This window comes from Neomonachus schauinslandi, chromosome 6 (genome assembly GCF_002201575.2).
Source record: "Neomonachus schauinslandi chromosome 6, ASM220157v2, whole genome shotgun sequence".
Classification (NCBI taxonomy): Eukaryota; Metazoa; Chordata; class Mammalia; order Carnivora; family Phocidae; genus Neomonachus; species Neomonachus schauinslandi.
In genome coordinates this window covers 142,863,595-142,886,088 of record NC_058408.1, presented here as the reverse complement: position 1 = coordinate 142,886,088, position 22,494 = coordinate 142,863,595, and the positions used below count along the sequence as shown (strand labels likewise).

Genomic DNA, 22,494 nt, shown 5'->3' with positions numbered 1-22,494 from the left:
CCCTGGGGGAGAGGACTCACTGGTTGTTTGTTACTCCATGTGGGACGTGTTAGAAAGAAAGAAGTTCAATAGACCAGATGAAGGGGTGGCCAAAACCGCTGCTCTGGGGAAGCTGTCGACTGCTTCCCTGCTTGGCTTCAGGGGGCCTGGCCTGAGTCCACAAACCCCACCTTCCCGAAACCTCAGAGGGTTGGGGTTTTGGCGCATAGGGAATGGGCTTCCTTTCAGAGAGAGGAGTGAGGGGAGGGCTGAGGGGAGGTGGGGCGGGAAGAGAGCATGGGCCAGAAAGACAGACACACAGGGACCTTGGGAGATGGGTCCAGAGACAGGGAGTGACAGATGGATGAGAACCCCAGCCAGTGACACAATCCGAAGAACCACGCGGACACGAGAGAACGGAGCAGAGACAGGGATGGACACACAGAGACAAGGCGAGCAGGACAGACAGACTGCAGGATGGAGAAGGAAGGAGGCGCTGAGGCTTTTCTCAGACCCGTCCTGCCCCTCTCCACAGTGGCCCTCCCAGCAACTGGCAGGGGGACAGGTGGGGTCTCTGGAGTCGCTGACCCTGGCGTGTCCCCTGGGGGTTGGAGACAGTTTGGAGAATGAACAAAGCCACCCCTTCTCCCAGGGCCACTGGGAGGCGTGTAGGGCACCTAGAGGCTCAGGGGAGCCCAGATCACCTCCAGCCCAGCTGCACACCCCCCACCACAATCACTCCCTCTCTCTCCACTCCCCGGGGCTCCCCAGAGGGAAGCAAACCTGGGCTGCCGCCCTAGTCCCTCTCACAGGGTCAGCAGGGGTGCGCGACCCTCCAGGCCCTACCGGGTTCTCGAAGGCCCCTGCAGGTCTGGGATTACCTGGAGAACCTCCCTCGGGGTTCAGGAGCCTGTCAGCACCGAGGAAACAGGCACAGAGACCCACCTGAACGCTGAATGATGAAGATCATGGCCTGCTGCGGGCTGGGCTCCTAAATCCCAGGGGCGCTCACTTGTGGACACCTGACTGCCAGCAAAGGGGACGAGACAAGCCGTTAGCTGAGGTGGCCCCCCTTTCCCAGGCCCTGGGGACCATCCCACCTGCCGCTCTTCCTCCTGTACTCTCCTTAGTGAGCTGGGAGGTCCCCACTGCTGCAAAACATTTCCTCCACTCGGGACACATCCTCCTTGCCAAGCACGGTCCTCGGGGCTGGACGGTTCCTACCTCAGCGCAGGGGACATTGGCCATACGGGGCAGCTGCTGTTGTTGGACCAGTTCAACAGACGAGGAACAGACTCAGAGAGATTAAGTAACTTGCCCAAGGTCACACAGCTAGTAAGTGGCAGCCCCCCAATCCCAGCCCTCCCCATCCCATCTCTCTCTGCGTCCAAAGCCGGATCTCGTACCAAACATGTGGTATACCACCTGGAGAACAATGGGAGAGGCCCGAAGAGTTGAACACATATTCAGAGGAAGTGAGCAAAACCCAGGACTTGATTGTTTAGGCTGAGATTTGAGAAGGGTTTGTATTGCTGGAAAACACAGCCCTTCCTGACTGACCTTATCGAATGGCTGTCGGGGATGGATTGGGTTACATTTTTATTCCCGTGTGCTCACTAGCCCTGTGATTGGGCTCTTTCCCTCTTCTCTCCTGGACAGTAAGCTCCCACAAGGCCTGCAAAGGACCAGTACTTTACACTTGGTAGCTCCTCAATCACTACGTGGTGAGTGAACAAGTGTCTGGCTCTAGAATTCAAGACAGAGAGAGAGAGAGAGAGAGAGCGCTGGAAAGGGCGGGTGTCCCTCAGGTTCAGGAGCAAATATGCTGCCGTGATTTCCCCTCCTGTGCCCACTGCAGACATCACTAATCGATCGAGCCATTCTTTCTCACGGAGCCAGCGTTCAGCCTGGCAGTCTTCCTCCACACAGCGCTCTAGCCGCCACTGCTAGGGATGATGGCAACGTCGCGATGCTGTTGGTGGCCGGGTCCACCCTCCAGGTGCTGCAGGCCTTGGCCAGTGAGGACTCACAGGTGCATCTTCTCGGGAGGGGTGCCCCCCAGCCTCATCTGGGGGGGTGCCTGGGAGGTTTGCCGCTCTCCCTCCCGGCCCCCATGGCCAACGGCTGACTGACGCAGGCCTGCCACGGTCCAGCACCAGCGCCACCTTCACGCTGCAATGTTCGCCCCTGGCCCCGCGGCGCCGGGCTGAGGCTGAACGGCTCCTGAAAGCACATCTTCGCCCAGCTTCTTCCACTTCGAGAAGCCAAACCACAACGGTACTAAATGTATCGAGTATTTCCTTGGTGCGAGGCACCGTGACAGATGCTTTATACACCTTGTCACAGCAATTCATGAGGTTGGGATTCTTATGCCCATTTTACAGCTGATAAAACTGAGGCCTAGAGTGGGTAACTAATTCCAGGTCATGTCGCTGGTGGGCTCCAGAGCCAGGACTCAAGGCCAGTTCTCTCTACCCCCAAGGTGCATGCTCTTTAGCACCACACTGAGAAAGATGCTTCTTCTCTCTTCCCCTTCCTGCTTCTCAAGCTTTGTAGGAACAGGGGGAGACTATGGAGAGCTTCGGCGGGCTTCAGCGAGTGCTTGGTTTGATTTGGTTAGGGCGAGGGGGCGCTTCTGGGTTTGGGGTGACTCGCCAACCTTCCCGTGGCCTTGTTGTCCAGCTACAGCTTTGTGCCCAGGCGGCTCAGGTCTCAGGCCCCAGGCTGGCTGCCTACCGCTGCAGAGTCCCCAGGCCACCCGAGGGCCACCTCCCAGGAGAGTGCTGACCCTGGAAAACTGATCGCCATCTGCTCCGTCCTGTGACAGAGTCAGCCCTCTGCGGAGGGAACAGAAGGAAGGAAAGTGGACCTGACATTACAAAGCAGGAAGAGTGGACGTGAGAGGCTCAGGCCCAGGTGGAAGGGGCAGGGGAGGGTGATGAGGGCACGGGGCCCGTCTGCCTATGCCAAGTGTGTTCCTTCTTCCAAGGGAGCAGGCGGGTCTCCTCCGGGAGGTCTGCACAGAGCCCCGTCCGGAGGAGGGGGGCAAAGGGACCAGCTGGCCCCCTACTGCCCTCCTGCCCTCCTGGGGGGACTGAGAACACGCACTCGCCCTTCTCCCCTGGAAGGATGCCCGGCTGTAGTGAGGACCAGAAGGACTTTTGGACACTGGGACCAGGGAGAGGAGGTGGAAAGTAGTCTATATAGACCTCATTTTGAGTAAGACAGAAAGGAATATATATATGCAGAGAATATCTCCAGAGAACGTCACAGGAAATAAAAACTCTCTTCCACTGGTAAAGGGGATAGTTTTTACAAAACAAAAACAAAACACAAAAGAAAAGACAAAGCGTGCCTGGGTGGCTCAGTCGGTTAAGCATCTGCCTTCGGCTCAGGTCATGATCTCAGGGTCCTGGGATGGAGCCCCACGTCGGGCTCCCTGTACTGCGGGAAGCCTGCTTCTCCCTCTCCCACTCCCCCTGCTTGTGTTCCCTCTCTTGCTGTGTCTCTCTCTATCAAATAAATGAATAAAATCTTAAAAAAGAAAGGAAAAAGAAACAGTGAGGCCCATGGAATCAGACAGACCTGGGTTTTGAGTCCTGGCTGGATGATTTCGGGTAGATTCTTTTACCTCTCCAAACCTCAGTGTCCCCTTCGGTGAAGTAGGGATAATAATCATAATGATAGGGAGGTGGGTGGTTGGGAGAATTGAGTAAGAAATGCACTAAGTACATGACACCCTCAGTATTGTTATTATCTTTATTAATAAAGACCCCTCACACAGGCCACTGTTCCCTGGGTGGTCAGTGGGCAGACAAGTCTGAAACCAGGTGGCTCTCTCCATCTCGGGGCTGTTGGGCTCTGACTGCCTTGAGGTGGGACACCCACACACGTCACTGGGCTCGCCCTCTGGGGCCGCAGGGACAAGACCACCCACCCACCCTCCATGCAGTAAGCACGATGGAGGACACAGCGAGGAAAGCGGCTCATCCATCACCCAGCGTGAGGCTCAGAGCGAAAAACACACCCTCTGTGCCCAGTTTCCTAGGCTCCAAGACAGCAGGGACCTCCTAGCCTGCCCACCCCCTGGAGCGGAGCAGTTCTTTAAAGCTGGAGCCAAACTGTGAAGCGCTTTGCAAAAGACAGCGGAGCCCAGAGGAAGCGCTTTCCCCAAGATCACATAGCAAAAATATTGAAAGGTTGTCTGTTTTCAGGCCTTTGGGTGACTCATAAGGATTTGTCCTGGGGGAGAAAGACTCTGTTGCTAGAACAAGTTTGGGGAAACCACAGCTTCATGCTCTCCTGCCTCTCCTCACACGCTGGCTTCCTAGGGAACAGATCATTAAAACCGAAAACAGGGATGAAACCTACGAGTTCCAAAGAGCAAAACAGGAAATGGCCTCAGCTGGAAAAGGAGAAAGAGGGCCCTTTCTGATCTACTCCTACAGACCCCCTACACACAGGGATAGCAAGGTACACACCATTGTAACAACCGGGAGCCAGAAACAGGAGTGTGGTCCTGACCTCAGGGACGTGCGGGAGAAATGGCTCCCACTGTGCTTGGCTTCTGTCTGGGAAGGGGGGCTGCTGTGACTTCGTGACCGAATTCAAGGCGCAGCGTCACTGTCTCCATAGCCCACCCCAGCCCCAAACCCTCGCCAACCCTGCGCATCCACCCTCCATCCACTTCTTGGTCTTCTTTATTTTGAAATTGCAGGTCACATATCATGTCATCTCTAAATATTTCAGTGTGCATCTCCAAAAGTTAGGGACTTTTAAAAGAAACATGACCACAGCAATATTGTCTCACACACACACACACACACACACACAAGAGTAGAGTTTATATATATATATATATATTTTTTTTAAAGATTTTATTTGAGAGAGAGAGAGCACAAGCAGGGGGAGAGGCAGGCAGAGGGAGAAGCAGGTTCCCCGCTGAGCAAAGAACCCGATGCAGGACTCGATCCCAGGACCTTAGGATCATGACCTGAGCTGAAGGCAGACGCTTAACCAACCGAGCCACCCAGGCACCCCAAGAACAGAGTTTTTAAAACCTAACACTACATTCTGTAATAAAAATAATAATAAGCTAACATTTACTATTTGCTGCATTCTGGATTTACGTTTGAGCTCACGGACACCACCCACCTGCCCTCTGCAGTAGTTATGTGTTCGAATGCCCTACCCAAAATTTCCACATGGTTCCCCCGCAAAATGCCCATACTTCCTCCCTCCTTTAGCTTACATTTTCCTACACATTAAATAAAAACTTTGAATTTTGTAATAATTATAGATTCAGAGCAAGTGGTAAAGACAGTATGGAGGGGTCTCTTACAGCCTTTACTCAGTTTCCCCCAACGGCTGCATCTCACGTCATGACAGTACATCGGCAAAGCTAGGAAATGGACATTGGTCCAATGCGTGTGTATAGTTTTATGCCATTTTTATTTGTGTGTAGATCTGTGTAACCACCACTGCTACCAAGGTACAGAACTATTCTATCATCACAAAGATCTCTCTCATGCTACAGTCACCCCCCCGCCCCACCGCCAAAGCTCTAGAAACTTCTTACCTGTCCCTCATCTCTATAATTTGAGAATGAGGTCCATCCAGGTTGTGAGTCTCAATACTCCCCCTTTTTTTTTGCTGAGCAGTATTCCACGATTTTGGACATACGACAATTTAACCATTCACTTATCAAATGCAGGTTCCCCTGCTTCATTGTTTTCTCCTGAGCATTTTTGACAAACAGACTTTGTATTTATTTCTGTGTCTTACTGAGTTTCCATACCCCGTCTGGAAGGTCAGCCCCCTTAATGCTGGGACTTTTGCCTTTTTTGTTCATTGTCGCAGCTCTAGGGCCAGCAGCCGGGCCCGGCCTGCAGGAGGAGCTCAGTGAACGTTTGCAGAGGGAATGTTGCATGGGTTTTACAGAGGAAGAGATTGAGATGTAGGGACCGTAAGTGATCTGCCCAATGTCCTGGACCAGTGGGTTGCAGGGCTGGGTCTCACACCAGCTCCCTTGGTTCAGAGCTCCAGGCTCAGCCCCATGCCAGGCCCTGCTCCATATTCTCTCTGGCCAAGCATGGGCAAAATGTTTCCCATCTCTGTGTTTCCCTTGGCTTAAAGGACACCAGCAGGGGTTTTCAAATGGAACTTTACTGACGACCCGCAAAGCCAAAGGGAAATAAACAAGGGAAACGTGATGACTTATAAAGTGTTGAACTTGTGAAATAGATTCTTTCTTTCTTTTTTAAGGCGTGTGAAGATTGAATGAGATAAAGCATAGAAAATGCTTCGGATAGTGCCTGGGACATAACGTATACTGAATAAACGCTACTCTCTTCCTTCCCTTGCTCCTCCTTTCCTAAGTTCCTGGAAGAGCGTTAAGTGCTATTGGGGCACAAGAGTATAAAAGGCAATTCATACCCTTAAGGAATTTGTAATCTAACTGGGAAGACAAGGAGGTAAAAGGCTTGGTATAGAGCGAAGCACAACAAGAGTGTAAGACACTATTAGTATAAGGAATATATTAATATCAGTGACTACATTTGTCTCCTATTTCTTTTTTTTTAAAGGATTTTTTTTTAGAGATTTTATTTATTTATTTGAGACAGAGAGAATGAGAGACAGAGAGCATGAGAGGGAGGAGGGTCAGAGGGAGAAGCAGGCTTCCCGCCGAGCAGGGAGCCCGATGCGGGACTCGATCCCAGGACTCCAGCATCATGACCTGAGCCGAAGGCAGTCGCTTAACCGACTGAGCCACCCAGGCGCCCCTTGTCTCCTATTTCTGCTGTAACAAATTATCACAAATTTAGGAGCTTAAAACAACACACGTTTATGATCGCTCATCCCGGAGGGCAGAAGCCGAGAGCGGGTTGGCAGGGCGGTCAGGTGGGGAAGGTGGGGACGGTCAGTTGGAAGCTGCCGATACTCACAGTGCTCTGGGACGTATACCGGCCTAGAGTACGTTGATAAAATATTTTTTAAAGAATAATAGGAGGGCGCCTGGGTGGCTCAGTCGTTAAGCGTCTGCCTTCGGCTCAGGTCATGATCCCAGGGTCCTGGAATCGAGCCCCACATCGGGCTTCCTGCTCGGCAGGAAGCCTGCTTCTCGCTCTCCCACTCCCCCTGCTTGTGTTCCTGCTCTCGCTATCTCTCTCTGTCAAATAAATAAATTAAAAAAAAAAATAATAGGAATGAAAACTGTAAAGGAAAATAAGCTTCATAAATATAAATAAGCCCAGGACTCCAGGGGCTTCGTCCGGGCTACTCCTTTCACATCTACCCTCCCGGCTCCCAGCTAGCGGGTCGGAAGCATGGGGGGGACGGGAGGCCCTTGATGGCAAAGCAACATTGGGGAACTTGTCGGGGTGAATGAAGTGTCCTGTATCTTAACTGTACACGTTTGTTAAAACTCACTGCATTGTACACTTACAATTGTTGAATTTCATTGTATGTGATTATGCGATAATCAAGCCCATGAAAAGCATCCCTGGGAGGGCTTGTTCAACAGCCTGACGCTGAAGCCCTTGCTGCCCTCTCTGGTCCACGCTGAAGTTTTGGGTAGGGCTCAGCAGCACCAGAGGCCTCTCCCTTTGGCTCTGTAAACAGTTCTCCTCCTCCTATCTCCTGTATCACCGTGTGATGGACTTCTAGGGCTCTGGAATGCACCCAAATCCCCAGGTGTTTAGGGAAAGGAACTGGTCCAATGTGAGCCCAAGACACCAGAAGCTTCTCCCACAGGGAGCTGTGCAAAGATGACCAGAGATTTTCAGATAGAACCTGCTGGGCTATTTCGGCATGCAACTTTGCGGGGAGCAGCTCCAGAGCCGACCTACCCCTCCCACCCACTTCCCAAACATTTAGTCACCCAGAAGGTTGGTCTTGTTTTCCAACTGGCTACTTTTGCTCACTAGGGCCGTTCAAGAACTTAGCACCTAGACAGGGTCCGGAGTTTCTCTGAACATTCTCTGTGTGGGGCGGGGCCGGGGGGGGTGCACATCAGCACCACTGCCCCAGTGAGTATTCACCAAATCCCCTCCATGGAAGCCTCCAGAGCTTCTCCCAGACTTCAGGGGTGTAACTAGTAATGGATCGGTGACCACCCCCCAAGTCCCAGAGTGTGAGCCTCAGAGCCAGGACAACCCGAATCTCCATCCGGAAAGGGGACGTTTTGCAAAGGCAGAATCAGAATCATCTGCCCAGACTCCTTGCTCCTGACTGGGAGTTCACGTAATGATGCCAAGCTGCTCTTCCCCTGGCCCCGCTGGTTACGCGGACTGGCAGAAGCTTGTCTCTACTTAATTAGTTAATTTGCTAGTTAATTCGTCTGCAGCATCTTCTCTCCCTCCCATTCTCTCTCTCGGAGACCATCCTCCACTTGGGGGCAAACCCTTGGGGTGGGGGAAATGCTTATTCGTGTCACATAGGGGGAAAAGCCCGTTAGAGGGGTAAGTTTTCTGTCTTGGCTGCCTTTTTGAGAATGAATTAAAAGGAGGCAGGTTTGGGAAGAGGAAGATCATTTCCCCTCCGCCTGGCGCATCTAGTGGAAGGGGCCTCTCTCCCCCTCGGTCAGACACATCCCGCACCCACCTGTCTTTGAAAAGAGGCATAAATAATCCAATAGAGGAGTTACATGAAATCATAAAAAATGCTCACTTAAACCCACAGAAGGCAGAAAAGGAGGAAAAGAGAAACAAAGAACAAATGGAACAGATAGAAAAGAGCTAATAAGATGGTAGATTTTAATCCACCCATATTTATATTTATTTTTAAAGCTTTTATTCAAATTCTAGTTAATAGTGTAATATTAGTTTCAGGTGTATGATATATGATTCAACATATCCATACAACACCTGGTGCTCATCACAAGTTCCCTCCTTAATCTCCATCACCTGTTTCACCCATTCCCCACCCCCCCACCTCCCCTCCTCCCCTCTGGTCACCATCAGTGTGTTCTCTATAGTTAAGAGTCTGTTTCTTGGTTTACATCTCTCTTTTCCCTCTTCGTTCATCTGTTTTCTTTCTTAAATTCCACGTATGAGTGAGATCATATGGTATTTGTCTTTCTCTGACTGACTTATTTCACTTAGCGTAATACACTCTAGCTCTATCTATGTGGTTGCAAATGGCAAGACTTCATTCTTTTTATGGCTGAGTAATATTCCGTTGTATGTATACACACACACACACACACACACATCTGCTTTATCCGTTCATCAGTGGATGGGCATGTGGGCTCTTTCCACAGTTTGGCTATTGTGGACATTGCTGCTATAAACATTGGGGTGCATGTGCCCCTCTGAATTCGTATTTTTGTATCCTTTGGGTAAATACCTAGTAGTGCAATTGCTGTATAATTATTTTAAATGTGATTAGTCCAAACATACCAGTTAAAAGGGAGAGAGAGTGCCTGATTGAATAAAAAAGCAAGACCCAACTCTAGGTGGCCCACAAGAAACCCTCTTTAAATATAAAATAGTTTCCCCAGGCTTGCTGAGTGTATTTTCTCCCAGTAGCTGAAAAATCTATTTGCTTTGAAGAGGTCTACTTCCAAGTTTGGGCAAAAGTCAAGTTCAGCTTTTTTCCAGGCTTGGATAAGCTCCATAATATTGGGGGTCTGAGGTTTGGCTTCCCCCTGACCCCAGTGTTATCTTGTGTGTAGTTTACTTTGAAATACGGTATGGTATAAACAGTGGACTAATACATGTGTGGAAATTAACTTCAGCCCACACCTGTGCATACTTGGCTTACTCAGACCCTCATCAGGAATCCACGCTCCCAGCGTGGACGTGAGTGCTCCAAATCCCGCTGCGCATTCTGCACAAGGGGTCTGACTTAGCAAAAGGAGGTTAGAGATCATTCTCTATGAGGAAATGAGTGACGCTCAGATATGTGGTTGGCTAGAAAGAATAGCAACCCTAATCCTGCTGGGGTTTTGATTAGAACTGCCTGGCATCTATAGTTAAAATGGGGAAATGGAGATCCTTACAGTATGGAGCATCCCAATTCATGAGCATGGCATATTTGTATCTTTCATTTCTTTCAGCAATAATTTTTTAGTTTTAGCATAGAAGTACTTTACATTTTTTGTTAAGTTTATCCCTAGGTATTTTATGGTTTTTGATGTTTTTAAATTTCTTTTTCTGTTTGTTACTAATATAGAGGTGTATAATTGATTTCTATACATTGACTTTGTGTCCTGAGACCTTGCCAAATTTTTCAGATTTCCTGTGTGCATGTGTTGGTTTTGTTTTTGTCTTTGTTTTCGCTAGAGCCCTCTGGATTTCTTTTGTATCCGATTATGTTATTTCTAAATAGACTGTTTATTTTCTCCCAATCTTTGTCTTTCAAACTCTTTTCCCCTTAATACATTGGTAAGAACCTCTAATATGATGTTAATTAGAAGTCCTTTTTTTCCTGCTTTTTGGGAGAATGTGTTCAGAATTTCACTCCCAAATATGATGTTAGCTGTAGAGTTTTTGTAGATGCTTTACCAGGTTAAGGAAATTCCCCTCTATCTTAAATTTTGAGAGTTCTTTTCATGAATGAGCGCTCAGGTTTGTTTTTTTTCCTCAAGTGCTTTTTCTGCATGTTTTGAGATGATCATATGATTGTTCTTTTCTGTTAATGTGTCGAATTACATGGATAGGTTTTTGAATGTTAAACTAAACTTGTATTCCTGACATCAACCCCATCAATTCTTCGACAAATGGGACTTGATGCTTTCACATTATTTATTAATTTTCAAAATAACCTGTTAGTTCTTTAGACCTTTCTAAATGTGACAATGTTGAATTTTACTTGAGCCCTGTGGTCCTGGAGAACAGAGATGGTTAAAGGAGTCCCACTCACCATTTTGTGTTCTGGGAAAACAGCAAAAAACCACCCTTCCCCTTGCGGACTTAGAGAAACCCCAGGGATGCCCCTCCCCCTACTTGTTTATCTATGACCAGGCCCGACACAGGCCCTCCAAATTCCCATCCTTTGCCTCATAAATGATTAGCTGAACCACCAGTTCCCACTGATACATCCGAACAAAGTGCTTGCTAACCAAACTTTGGTTCAGTTTCTCTCCTTGCTCCAGGACCCTGAACTCTGGCCCATCTTCAGCCTGAGCCGGCACACAGCCCCCTTCTGAGAATAGGTTGGCCTCAGGGTAAGGCATTCTCTTCTAGAAAAATCTGGGTGTGGGGAAGTGGGATGTGAGGAGCCTTGTTTACTCCTCTCCATAAAGCAGACCCCTTTGGGCCTGACCCTTGAGACCTTGCAGATCTGAGGGTCAGAGCGTCCTCTCTCCTGCAGTATCTCTACCCACTGCTGCAATAGCTCCTTTCGAATAAAAGCCTCTCCTCGGTAAAGCCAGATTTGTTTTCCATTTGATACTTGCGTGCAAAGTCAAGTCTATAAGACAAGGCACATTCAGCAAAGTCTGGTTTTTATATCCGTCCCCTCACCCTGTCCCCTGTTAGCTATCTCTCCCTATAGGTAACTATTTTTTTCAGTTTTGGCTTATCTTCTCATTTTTTTAAAAGATTTTTTTCATTTGAGAGAGAGAGACAGGGAGAGGGAGAAGCAGGCTTCCCGCTGAGCAGGACCCCGGGATCATGACCTGAGCTGAAGGCAGATGCTTCACCGACTGAGCCACCTAGACGCCCCTCCTCTCATTTTTAAAAGCAGGCGTCCATGCGATTATATACCGTTGTGTCCTTGCTCCCATTTTTAAAGAACAAAGGCAGCCAATGATACACACCATTTCCCGTTTATAGGTAAGAGCCTCAACCACCTGCACCTCTGCGGTCTCCACCTACAAAGCGGTCCACAGGGAGTTTAATGAGCTTGCCAGGAGGGGAAAGAACTTTGTCAATCAGCCATCCTCCAACTTGAGTGCGCATCAGAATCACCCGCAAGCCTGTTACCGGCTCCCACCCCAGAGCTCCTGATTGGATCTGGGGTGGGGGTTGAGAATGCCTATCTCACCAGTCCCTGGGGTGGTGGCCGCTGCTGGTCCAGGGACTAGACTTTGAGAACCGGTGGTAGGAACGCCCCTCAAGGGCAGCGCAAATGGGAATGTGAATAAGACACATCGACTTCTGAGTACAGCACCTGAAGGGGACAACCATGGGAACATAGGTCCTGCTTTGACTGCAGACCTTGACCTGATGTTAGGGTGTAGGCCTCTCTTCTCAAAGGGTAGTCCTTGGACAAGCAGCTTCTCCTGGGAGCTTGTTAGAAATGCAGGCCCAGACTCAGACCTACTGAGTCAGGATCTGCATCTTATCACACCACCCAGGTGAGTCTGTGCTCCTCAAAGTGTGAGAGGCCCTGCGCTGTGCCCTGTGGTTTTCTGGCCAATGGTGGCCCATGTCCCTGGGATACAAGGTCCAGGAGGGCAGGGGCTTTTTCTGATTTGGTTCTGAGTGCTGTGGATAAAGTAGGAGTTCAACAAACTCCTGGTGACTGAGTAGGGAGGAGAACTCAGCCTCCAGGCACCTGAACGGGCCTCTTTCCCCCTAGGCTGTGCCAGGCCCCTGACCGCTGAGCGAGGCCGGCGTCCAGGTGGTGCCAGGAGTCCTGGCCTGCTGCCCACTGAGTGCCTGTTCCCGAGGCCCCGACTTTCTCTCCTCTTCACGGTCTCGCTCTGTGGAGGGCAGTTAGATCCTGATACCCGATGGAAGCCCCTCCCGGAGGGACAGCAGCTTGAAGCCCCTTGGATGCCCTGGGGATGCCCGCTTTGAACCTTTCCTAGAAATGAATTAGTTGGAGACCATTTTGGTGCCCTCACTAAATCCACAGCTGTCCGGAGTGAGTGGAGGGAAGGGGCCTGAGTGGTTGGAGGAGGTGAGGGAAGGGCGCCGCCTGCGTCCGTCTGCCCGGGAAGAGGTCAAAGTTGCCGGGCAGAAGGGTGTAGCGGGTGGGGTGGCAGGTGCTATGGGGCTGGAATTTCTCAGACCGTATGTCGCAGGAGGATGGTGGCTTCTGTCTGCCGGGGAGGCTGGCTCAGGCAGTGGAGGTTTCTGGAAGGGTGGGAGAAGGTCCCCGAGAGAGCCCCCTGTGATGGGACCCCCCGGGTCAGAGGCTCGGAGCACACCTTTTCCCCCAGTGAACACTCTCTCGTGGTCAGGGGGAAGTCTGGGTGGGCTTGGGGTGGGGCTGAGCCGTAAGGGGTTAAGCAAGACACTGGGTCGGCAGGTGCTTGCATCTTGGGGGTGACAGCCATGTGCAGACAGAAAGAAATGCTATTTTCATTAAGGAATTTATTTCTCTTAAAAAACAACACCAGTGGTTCCATCTAGATACAGCAGCACAGTGACCTATTAGACGGAACGTACACAGATTCAGAGCAGCAGAACAAAAGCCGTTATCTTCAGGAAGGACCTCCAAAATGGAACTATTTTCTTTCATCATCAATGTGAAAATTTCCCTGAAAAAAAAAAAAAAAACAGAAACCTTTGGATACTAGAAGGATTATTATTTTAACACTACCAATAGCCACTAAGCTCTTCGACTTGAGAACATTTGCTTTTGATCTATTACAAAAATGATTTATTGACGGACTGGAGAAAGACATCTAGATTCTTCTTTTAGGAAGCGTCTTTCCGTCCCCGGGGAGAGCTAGCTTTTCAAATGTTTTAACCACTGTCCCCAGCACGAGACCAGCGGAGAACCCCGGCCCGCAGGGAGCAGGCTCTGACCCGCACACTCTGGCCTTCCAAAGGCGACGGGGGAGGGGTCACAGGGGACGACGAGGCCACCCTGTCCTGGTCCCTTGTGACAGAAAGAAGTGAGCTCTCTGCTGGTCGTGACTCAGCTCTGTTGCTTCAACATGCACAGCGAGGTCACACTCGTTCTCTTTCCAAAGAGAAGCTGTAAAGTTAGGAGGTCCTGTCTCCGAGGGTGGGGCTAGGAGGACAGGATACCACGCAAGAGCTTGTCCTCGGAAGGTGCAGGTGCTCACGCGGACATGGGAGCATACAGCAGCCCAAGAGGAGGGCTGATGTCCCCCAAGTGGCACTTCCTCTTCATCTGGGGCGGGTGATCCTGGCTGTCCGCGAGGCTGCTGGTCCCTTTGGCCGGGCCTGGGATGCCAGGTGCAAGGAGGTTGCGGTGCTCCCTCCGAAGTGAGGTCTGGGAGAGTCGGTGGGAAGCCAATGCCCCAAGCCTTTCAGGGAAGGACGGGGTGTGGAAGAGCGACGAGGAGCTTTGACAGTGGGCAGGGCTCCTTGGGAGGTGTGGAGACCCCGGCTGCTCCAGGGCATGCCCTCCGCGTCGTCGGGGCTCGCTGGACTCCCGGGCAGGTGGCTGCATCCTGTGGTGCCTTCGATGCCAAGGTGGCGTCCACACGTGTCCCCAGAACTCACCACCATGTGTCGTGGCGGGCTGCCTGTCGAGCGTGCGTAAAACCCGGGTACCCTGCTCTCCACACGGCTTGCCCCTCCAAGACTGAGGTTTGCTAAGAGCAGCGCATTTCAGGGAACGAGCCCTTCTGGGGCCACTGGAAACACAGCAACGCTTAGCAACTGTGCAAGTGAGCAGCCCTCAGAAGCACGCGGTTTAAAAAGTGATGTTCCCAGCCTAGAAAGAGTCGGGAATGAGTGATACGGGATGGGGTAGCATTCCCCTGAAGGCAGGGCTCAGGCCTTGGTGATATTGTGGGTGATCTTATGGGAGCTCCCCCACCCCCGAGGGGGCTCGATAAACCTTTGTCAGTCGTGGTGCTCGTGGCAGAGATCACCCCTGTCCCACTGGGGTGACAGTGGGGTGACAGCAGCTTGTCTCCTGGGAAGTGGAAGCAGAGAAGTTTCTGCAGGGCCCTGCGTCTCATCTCAAAGGCACAAGGTCAGAGAACGTCCGGCGAGGAAAATGTCATGCTTGGAGAAAGAGAGGCCCTTCCATGAAGAGCTCAAATGTTGGGGGAAAAAAAAACATCCATTCACTGACCAAACACACCTCATCCCAGGCAAGGGGATGGGGAGGAAGGTGGGGTTTGTTTTGTTTTTTTCCCCCCTAATTTAAAAATATCTTTAAAAAATGCAGCTATAGAAAACAAGGTGGAGGAGAAGCTGGGGTGGGGGCAGGACCTTCAGTGACTCGGGGACTGGGGGACTTGGTGAACAGGAGGGCTGATTTTCAGGCATTGTTTTAAATAATGACTTCCCTTCTCTTGCAGGAAACGGAGGGTCAAAAGGAACGGGAGGGAACAGAGAGGCGGTGGCTCTGGCACCCCATCCTGGGGGCACTCGGTGGGGACAGGCTGCAAACACGAAGGAAGACTCCAGTCATCTTAAGAGGCCCACAGAGGCCTGTGTGTTAGCCTTGTTGGAGCTGCCGGGATGCAGAAACACCTGGGGCAGGTGCATGTTGTCCTCCTTGCTCCGTGAGGATTCTGTGCTGCGGTCGGCCAGTGTGGGGCTCAGAGGCTTCTTAACACCAGTCATTCGGTAAGCAGGGGGTTGCTGTGCATTGGGCAAAAGGAAGGAGGGAGGGTGGGAGCTGGGGCTGGTGACTGTCCCAGGAACATGACTGTCCTTTCCATTGAGAAAGGAGGGTCAGCAAGAGCTTGAGGATCTTAAAATACTGGTCAAGGAGCTTTCCACTTCGTTGGCAAAAACGGAGTATGGCTGTTTGCATTTATCTGGTATGCAGCCCCGGGAAGGTGCCAGAAGCAGCCTCGTGAGGCCAGGGCTGGTCTTGAAGAAAATAATACTGCACGTTGGAGGGATCCCAGGGCGGCCCAACTGCTCTGCCATTTGTTTGTCAAGTGACCTAAAACGATCAGTCCCAAAGGCCACCCCCTCTCTGGCAGTGCGCTCCAGGACCCACTGGCCCAGTCTGACAGAGGAGCACGGACACTGCACGGAGGCGGCCATGCCCACTACCGCTCCTCCGTCCAAGCTCACGCTCCAAGCAGCCCGGCTCACAGTAATCGTTTTGGGAGAGTCACGTCCGAAGCCCCGCTGAAGCTAAGGCAGCAGTGCCCTTTCTTGAGGGCGTGTTAGAATGTTCTGGAGAGCTTCTTCAAGATGCAGATTCCTGGGCCCTACTCCCAGAGAATCCATTCCATAGGTTTGGGGTGGGGCCCAGGAATCCGCATTTTGACCGGAGCCGCCTGTAGGGAGCGCTGGACCCACACTGGGAGGAACCCTGGCCACTGCCGGGTGGCTGCCACCACGTCTGAGTGAGGCTGACTCGGCCACCAGGGACTCAGCCAGGCGGGCGAGCAGGGGTGTCAACTGCTCCCCCTGTTCTAGGGCAGGGGGGAGGCGAGGGTGGATTTGCTCCTTGTCACTTTTCAGAGGCAACAGGAGGCGGCCAGGGGCTCAAAGGGCCTGGGGACTGCCCTTGGAAGACCCTGGCCTGGCAAAGCCACCGGGTCCTCCTGGGGGCAACCTGAGCCTGAAGTTTTGAGATGCCCCGTTAGAGCACCTTGGTCCCACCTCTCCCAAGAAGTGACAGTGAGTTTGTCTTGAGCTTCCGTGGTATCCCGGCCCTCTCCTTAGCCATGCCATTGTGTGGAGAGCCAACCCCACCCATGCCACCTGGGCCGGGGTATCTGCGGGGCCTGTGAAGCTCTCTCCAGACCCTGTGACCCCGTAAACACTTGAGGAACATGCCTGGAGCCCCTGGGCAAGCCTCCCTCCCCCTCTATGGACTCATTCGGTAGGACTCCACTGACCCCCACTCCCTGAGGCTTCCTCAGGCCACAGGATTTGGGATAGCTGGGGTTCCATGACTACTCCTTATCATCGCGACACATCCCTTAAAAAATAGAGTAAAACAAAAATCCCCAAATGCAAGCCTCTTGAAAACATACAGGCTTTAGCAGTTAGAACCTGCTTAGAAAGAAAGAGGCCCAGCTCTGCGTACCGGCCGCCTTCCAGAAGGAAGAGGAGGCCAAGGCCAAAGCAACGCGGACACCGTGTGCCTCTAAAGCAAACGCTGGCATTGGCCCTAGGAGGCTCCAGAGACCCCACGGAGGATGTTCTGACCGGGGCTGAGGTCCCAAGTGTGTCTGGAGCACTTAATTCAGGTTGTTACAAGCCAACAGCATGGTGACATCAGTGTGAGGGAAAGGTTACAGAGATGGATACAACCAATCCTTTAAAGGTGAAATGTGAATCATTTTCTACATTTAATAAAAACATTTTCTCATTTGAGGCTCTGGAAGTCTTGAGTCACTTTTTTTTTTTTTTGGTAAATCCCCCCCCCCCACCCCGCCCACTCTAAAATGCCTTAAAACACATGGCTTAACAGTGGCTGCACAGAAAATATACACCCTCAAAGTCTGACTTTCATTTAAATACAAATATACAAAATGTAAACTGAGACAATAGAGAAATTTACAAAACTTTTCTTTAAAAATAATAAAGACAAAATTCAGTTCTAGGTATGACGCTATTAAAATACGTGCAAGTTGTCGTATCCAATTGGATTTCTATTGCAATGTTCCACGTCGGCTTGAGGGCCACCTCTGGAGACAGACCTGAGTGGAAATCTCTTTGAGAAACCTGGAGGCTCTGCGTCGAGGAGGCGGCCAGCCTCCTTCCTGGCTCCTGGAGGGCTCCCCCGGCCACAAGTTCTGCTGCGAAGGACAAGGGTCTAGGCTGGTCCCACCGCGGACTTCAAGGCCAGAGCTCCAACTAGCTGCTGCCGGTGGAGTTTGAACTGACATGGTTTGAATTTATGTGGTGGTTAAAACTGGTCTTGGGATTGGGTGAACTCTTGGAATTGTTTTGATGCTGCAGGAGAGGGGGGGGGGGGGAGAGACAGAGTCAGTCCTGGTGGACGTGTAGGGGCCTCTGAATCTGAAAACAGCGCCATGGTCAGGGGCTGCCCATCAGCTCCTCTTGCTTTCTGCTGCCTGGTGCCCTTCTTCCGCTGCAGACCCAGGGCCAGAGGCCACCCCTTGGGGCAGGGGGAGAGCTATGGGATTAAGAGGACCCCAAGGCAGGGAGGGGGCAGCCCCTCCTAGAATATCTATAGGGTTCATTACTGTAGGCCCAGGGTCTGAAACCTGTCGCTTAGCTGAGGGACCTCGAGCAAGTCATTAAATCTCTTGGTTGCCCTGCGTGCCCTGTGGGCCAAGAGCAGCTTCCGTGCTGGGCGGGTGGAGTGTGAAGTGAGGCTGTGTGTAGAGGGCCTGAGCGGGTGCCCAGCCCCAGAACCAGGAGCTGCTTGCTCTTACCGACCTCTCTGTCCCTCAGTCCTCTTGCCGGCCCTGGGCACTGATCTTGCAGGAGGGCCCACAGAGGCTGGGACGGGTCAGTGCGGTGCCACCCAAGCAGCAGAAAGTGTCGGGGCCAGATGGGAACCCCGGGTCTGTGAGCCTCCACAGCAAGCACTTGCCCCAGGACCTAAGTACGTGCTAGGGACTCAGCCATGTGGAAGGGGACAGGTCCTTTCTTTGGAGAACTTCAATTTTACTTGGTGGAAGCATTTTAAAATTGTATTTTTATAAGTGTATATACAAACAGGAGTCTATTTTGGAACAGGATGTGAAACTCACATGAAGCTTCCAGATCAAACCCCGAACTTGCCCTCAGTCTGCGTTTTCTCTCCATGTGCCTGATCCATGATCCCTGCCGTTATCCCCAGATCCTTTGTATGGGTTTACCAGCCGTGTGATCTTTTGTGACCTTGACCCTCCCTCAGCCTCAGTTTCCCTATCTGTGAAGTGGGGTAATGGGAGCACATCCTGGGCTCACACTGCACTAGGACCCCCAAAAAGGAGGGATCCTGGTTTGCCTTGCTGGTGCATCTCAAACCCTGAGGAAACAGCCTTGCACACAGTGGGCGCTCGCTACGAACTGGCCGAAGGACTGAACAGTTGAATTAAGGCCCAGGCTTTTGTGGAGATTAAGTAAGAGAAGCCCTCAGAAAGCTCTCGGTGCAGAGCTAGGTCCACAGCAGGGCGCCATCAACAGCCACCCCATCCTGTTATCAGGGTGGGGGTGGGGGAGCTGGGAGGCCTGGGGACCAGAGATGCTCCACCTCTCCCTCTTCATCCTCCTGGGGAGAGGGGCAGCTCCTTGGGGGTGGGGTGGGGTGGGGGGAATGTAAATAATGGAGCCTCCCAGGCTGTGGGACGGACACACTGGCGCCAAGCCTTCTTCAAGGGAGGCCAGGAGGGGGCGCTATTCTGGCCGCCTTGGGCAAGGGGGATGAGGTGAGGGCGTCCCCGCAGGGCGTCCCCTGCGGGGACATTTCTTCCATTTGGCCCACACCGAACCCTCAATCCAGGGACAGGCTCTGAGGAAGAATGCCTTTTCCCAAGGGGCAAAGTCTCCTGCGGCTGCCAGCTGGAGGCCACAGCATCCACCTTGGGGGGCCCCACCCCAGGAGCCATGGGGTTCTGCCGGGCTCACCTCTCCCACACCTGTTCTGCCTGCTCTTTGTTACGTGTGATCGCTACCTACAGAACTTGAGTCTTTACGAGGGCCATAAGGGGCAGTTAGTTCTCTGTCGGGGAGACTTCGCCTCCAGAGGACACAGGGCCAGGTCTGGAGACATTTTCGATTGGTACAGTGGGAGGGCGCACTACTGGCGCCTGCTGGGTAGAGGCCACAGTTGCTAAATACCCTCCAGTGCACGAGAGCCCCCACGACAGAGAACTCACCGCGAACGCCCACAGGGGCGAGGCCGAGAACCCTTGATGAAGGGCGAGCTTTGGGCCGGCCCTGCCCGATTCCACCCTGCGGATCCCTCAGCTGGCGGGCACAGGGGCTCGGGCAGGCTGCTGCGGCCCCTGGTCTCCCACGCCCCCCGCACGCAGGGAGAAGGCCGCAGGTCCGGTCTCGGGGAAGTACCTGGGCCCAGGGCGTCCCGGGGCCAACGCCAGGACAGCCGGGCACAGAGGGGGCGTCCCTCACCTGACGCTTGAAGATTCTCTGAAGCAGCCCTTTCTTCGGTGGTTCCGGAGGGTGACTTCTGTTCAGGTCCGGTGAGAAGGTACCGTTAGGTCCAAACACATTCAGCTCCTTAAAGCACTCGGTTTCTATCATCTGGAGAAGCCGGGCGAAGGTGGCATGAGGGGCTGTGTTAGTCATCTTGGCTGGACAGGAGTCCCAGCGGCCCCCACTCTGCCCTGAGCCTGCTCCCAATAGATCCTGCACCCACCCCGCATCCTTCAGGGGCCCAGGCCCAGACTGCTCCCCGCCTGCCACGGCCTCTCCCCTGCAGGCCTCCCCCAGCTGCCTCCACTGAGGAAGGAGGCAGGGGGTATGCTCATCGTCCAGCCGCCAAACCCACACCCCCTCTCCCTCCTCACCCCACCCAAGCCCAGGTCGCCCCACATGCCCTGCGCCCCTCCCCTTGTCAGGGCCCCCTTCCCTGCCCCATCCTGCGGAAGCAGCGCGAGCTTCCCCCAGCTCGGGCCCGTGTTCCTCCTCTCTCCCAGCCAGTCCGCTAGACGACTGTGTCCATCCCGCCTCCTATCCCTCTTCTGACCCCCACGCCAACGGCCGACGGAGTCCGGGCCTGTCCCCCCGGCCCAGTGGCCCCCTTCAGGGTGCAGACGGCCACCGCCCTGCTCACCTCGCTCTGCCATGGGATGGGCACGGAGCCCGTGGAGAACTTGGAGTAGAAGTCATCGTCCGTGTGGTCCAGGTTGACGCCTTTCACGGTGGAGAACTGCTCGATGTCCAGCACGTCCTTGCAGTACACGGCGCGGGGCTGTGGGCAGAGCGCTCGGTCACACGGGGCCCGTCCCAGGCCCGGCACCCCCAGCCACAGGTTCTGATGGGGGCGGGGGGGGCGCCTTTCTGGGGACCAGTGCTGCTCTCTCTCACAGATCTGCCCAGGGGCTCCTTCCCGCCATCACGCTTATGCCAGCTGCTGGTCACCCCACTCTCCAGGCTGGGGCCGCGGTGGGGTGACGGAACACGCCCTCTCTGACCTCACATTCCTCGGCACCTCGGGGGATCCCCGCTCCCACAGAGCCCACAGGATCAGGATGGTGGAAGCGTTTCTAGACATCTCTGTGGGAATGAGGGCGGCCACAGCTGGGGCCTCCGGCCTCCGGCCCATTCCTTCTCCACAGAGAGAAGGAATGCTGGGGGCCCAAGGCCAGAGAGCCATGCAGCCCAGGGAGGCCCTCCGGGCCCTTCTCACACCACTGTACACCCAGGCTCTGCAGCCCGACAGGCCTGGGCTGGGCTCCCAGCTGTGGTGCTTAGGAACTCTGGGGATGTCACATACCCCTGTAGGCCTCAGTCTCCTCACCTGCCAAGTAGGGACAGTAGAAGCACCCATGCCTGAGGCTGATGTAAGTGCCTGCCATGGAGCCGAGCCCCGGAACCACAAGCTGCGGCTGTCACAGCGCTAAACACCCGCTACTCTCACTCGCCACTGGCCCCGTCCTCCCGGAGTTCAAGGACATTCGCTAAGTCAAGGTCGTGAGGGGGTGCACAGGCTCAGCCTGGGCTGGGGAGGCTACTCACGTCTGGAATGAAGGGAGGGTCCAACATCCCGGCTTCTAAGCGCTTGAAATTCATGTTCCTGAAGAAGGGGTGTCTCTTGACCTCCGAGGCCCCCTCCTCCCGGCAGCCCAGTCTCTGCTTTGCATCTTTGGTGAGCAGCTGTGACAAGAGAGCCCCGAGAGGTCATGCCTAGTGGGCCTTTCCTCCTGCTGAAGGCAGGAGACTTGGGGCTTCGGGCACTGTGACCATGTCCTTTCACAAGTATGCCCGAGTGCGTGTCCCTCCTCCAGCCTCTGCAGGGCTCGTGCCACCCCCAGGCACCCAACGGACACGGCCCCAGCCTGCTCGGGCCTTGCTTCAGGGCGGCCTCGCGCTCACGCCGGGCTCAGATGCCTGGAGCCTGCAGGAGAGCAGGAGTCCCGTCTGCCCTCCCCAAGGCGGCAGGCCCAGCACGGGCGGCACCGTGCCAGTCTCCTGCTACACTAAGCCAGAGGGCCGGCAACGTCTCTGCGGGCCTCGCTCATTCGCTTACTCAGCTCCTACATACTCTGTAGACGTGTACCTGGTTGGCACAAACCACTGTGCCGAGAGGGAGGAGGGGCACCGAGTGGCCTCAGCAAGATCACATTCAGAGGACCCATCCAGGCAATACACAGGTACGACACCACGGTGACAGAGGCACACAACCTGGCCGCCTCCTGGGGGGGCTGCGGGCAGGTGGGGAAGGCATCGGGGGAGGGTCTGCGCTAGCAAGAGAGACCTGCGGGGCAGGCTTGGGGAACACCTGTCTTTGAGTCTGGGGGAGGGATGAGGATGTGGGGGACGGGTCAGGGTGAAGGGAACGTGCTGGGGAGAGTGCTGGAGGGTCCTGAAGGCCAGGTCAGGAGGATTTTGATCTGGAGGTACTGGGGAGCCACGGATGGTCAGGGTAGAGGAGTGTCCTCATCAGAACCAAGAGGTGGGAAGGTTCATAGGAGAGGAGGAGGCTGCAGAAGCAGACAGCCAGGCCAGAGGCCTAGAGGTGTGAATGAGGCCGGGAGGCTGGCGGTGGGGGGGGGGGGGGGGGGGGGGGGGGGGGGGGGGGGGGGGG

The 22,494-nt window shown here is 53.6% G+C and overlaps 1 protein-coding gene across 2 annotated transcripts in view; it reads right to left on the bottom strand.

Moving 5' to 3' along the window:
- Nucleotides 1–17,166: 17,166 nt before the first annotated feature.
- The window catches only part of GRK5 (G protein-coupled receptor kinase 5), a 206,839-nt gene continuing 201,511 nt past the window's right edge, over nucleotides 17,167–22,494 (bottom strand). Inside the window, exons 13-16 of one of the 2 annotated variants that reach the window (XM_044916610.1) lie at nucleotides 21,426–21,563; nucleotides 20,521–20,658; nucleotides 19,857–19,988; nucleotides 17,167–17,726 (exon numbers count right to left, since the gene is read on the bottom strand). In XM_044916610.1, the coding sequence (XP_044772545.1) occupies nucleotides 17,628–17,726; nucleotides 19,857–19,988; nucleotides 20,521–20,658; nucleotides 21,426–21,563 (507 nt within the window). In that variant the 3' untranslated portion in view covers nucleotides 17,167–17,627. The remainder of the gene's footprint in view (nucleotides 17,727–19,856; nucleotides 19,989–20,520; nucleotides 20,659–21,425; nucleotides 21,564–22,494) is intronic. The other variant, XM_044916611.1, reaches the window with a different exon arrangement.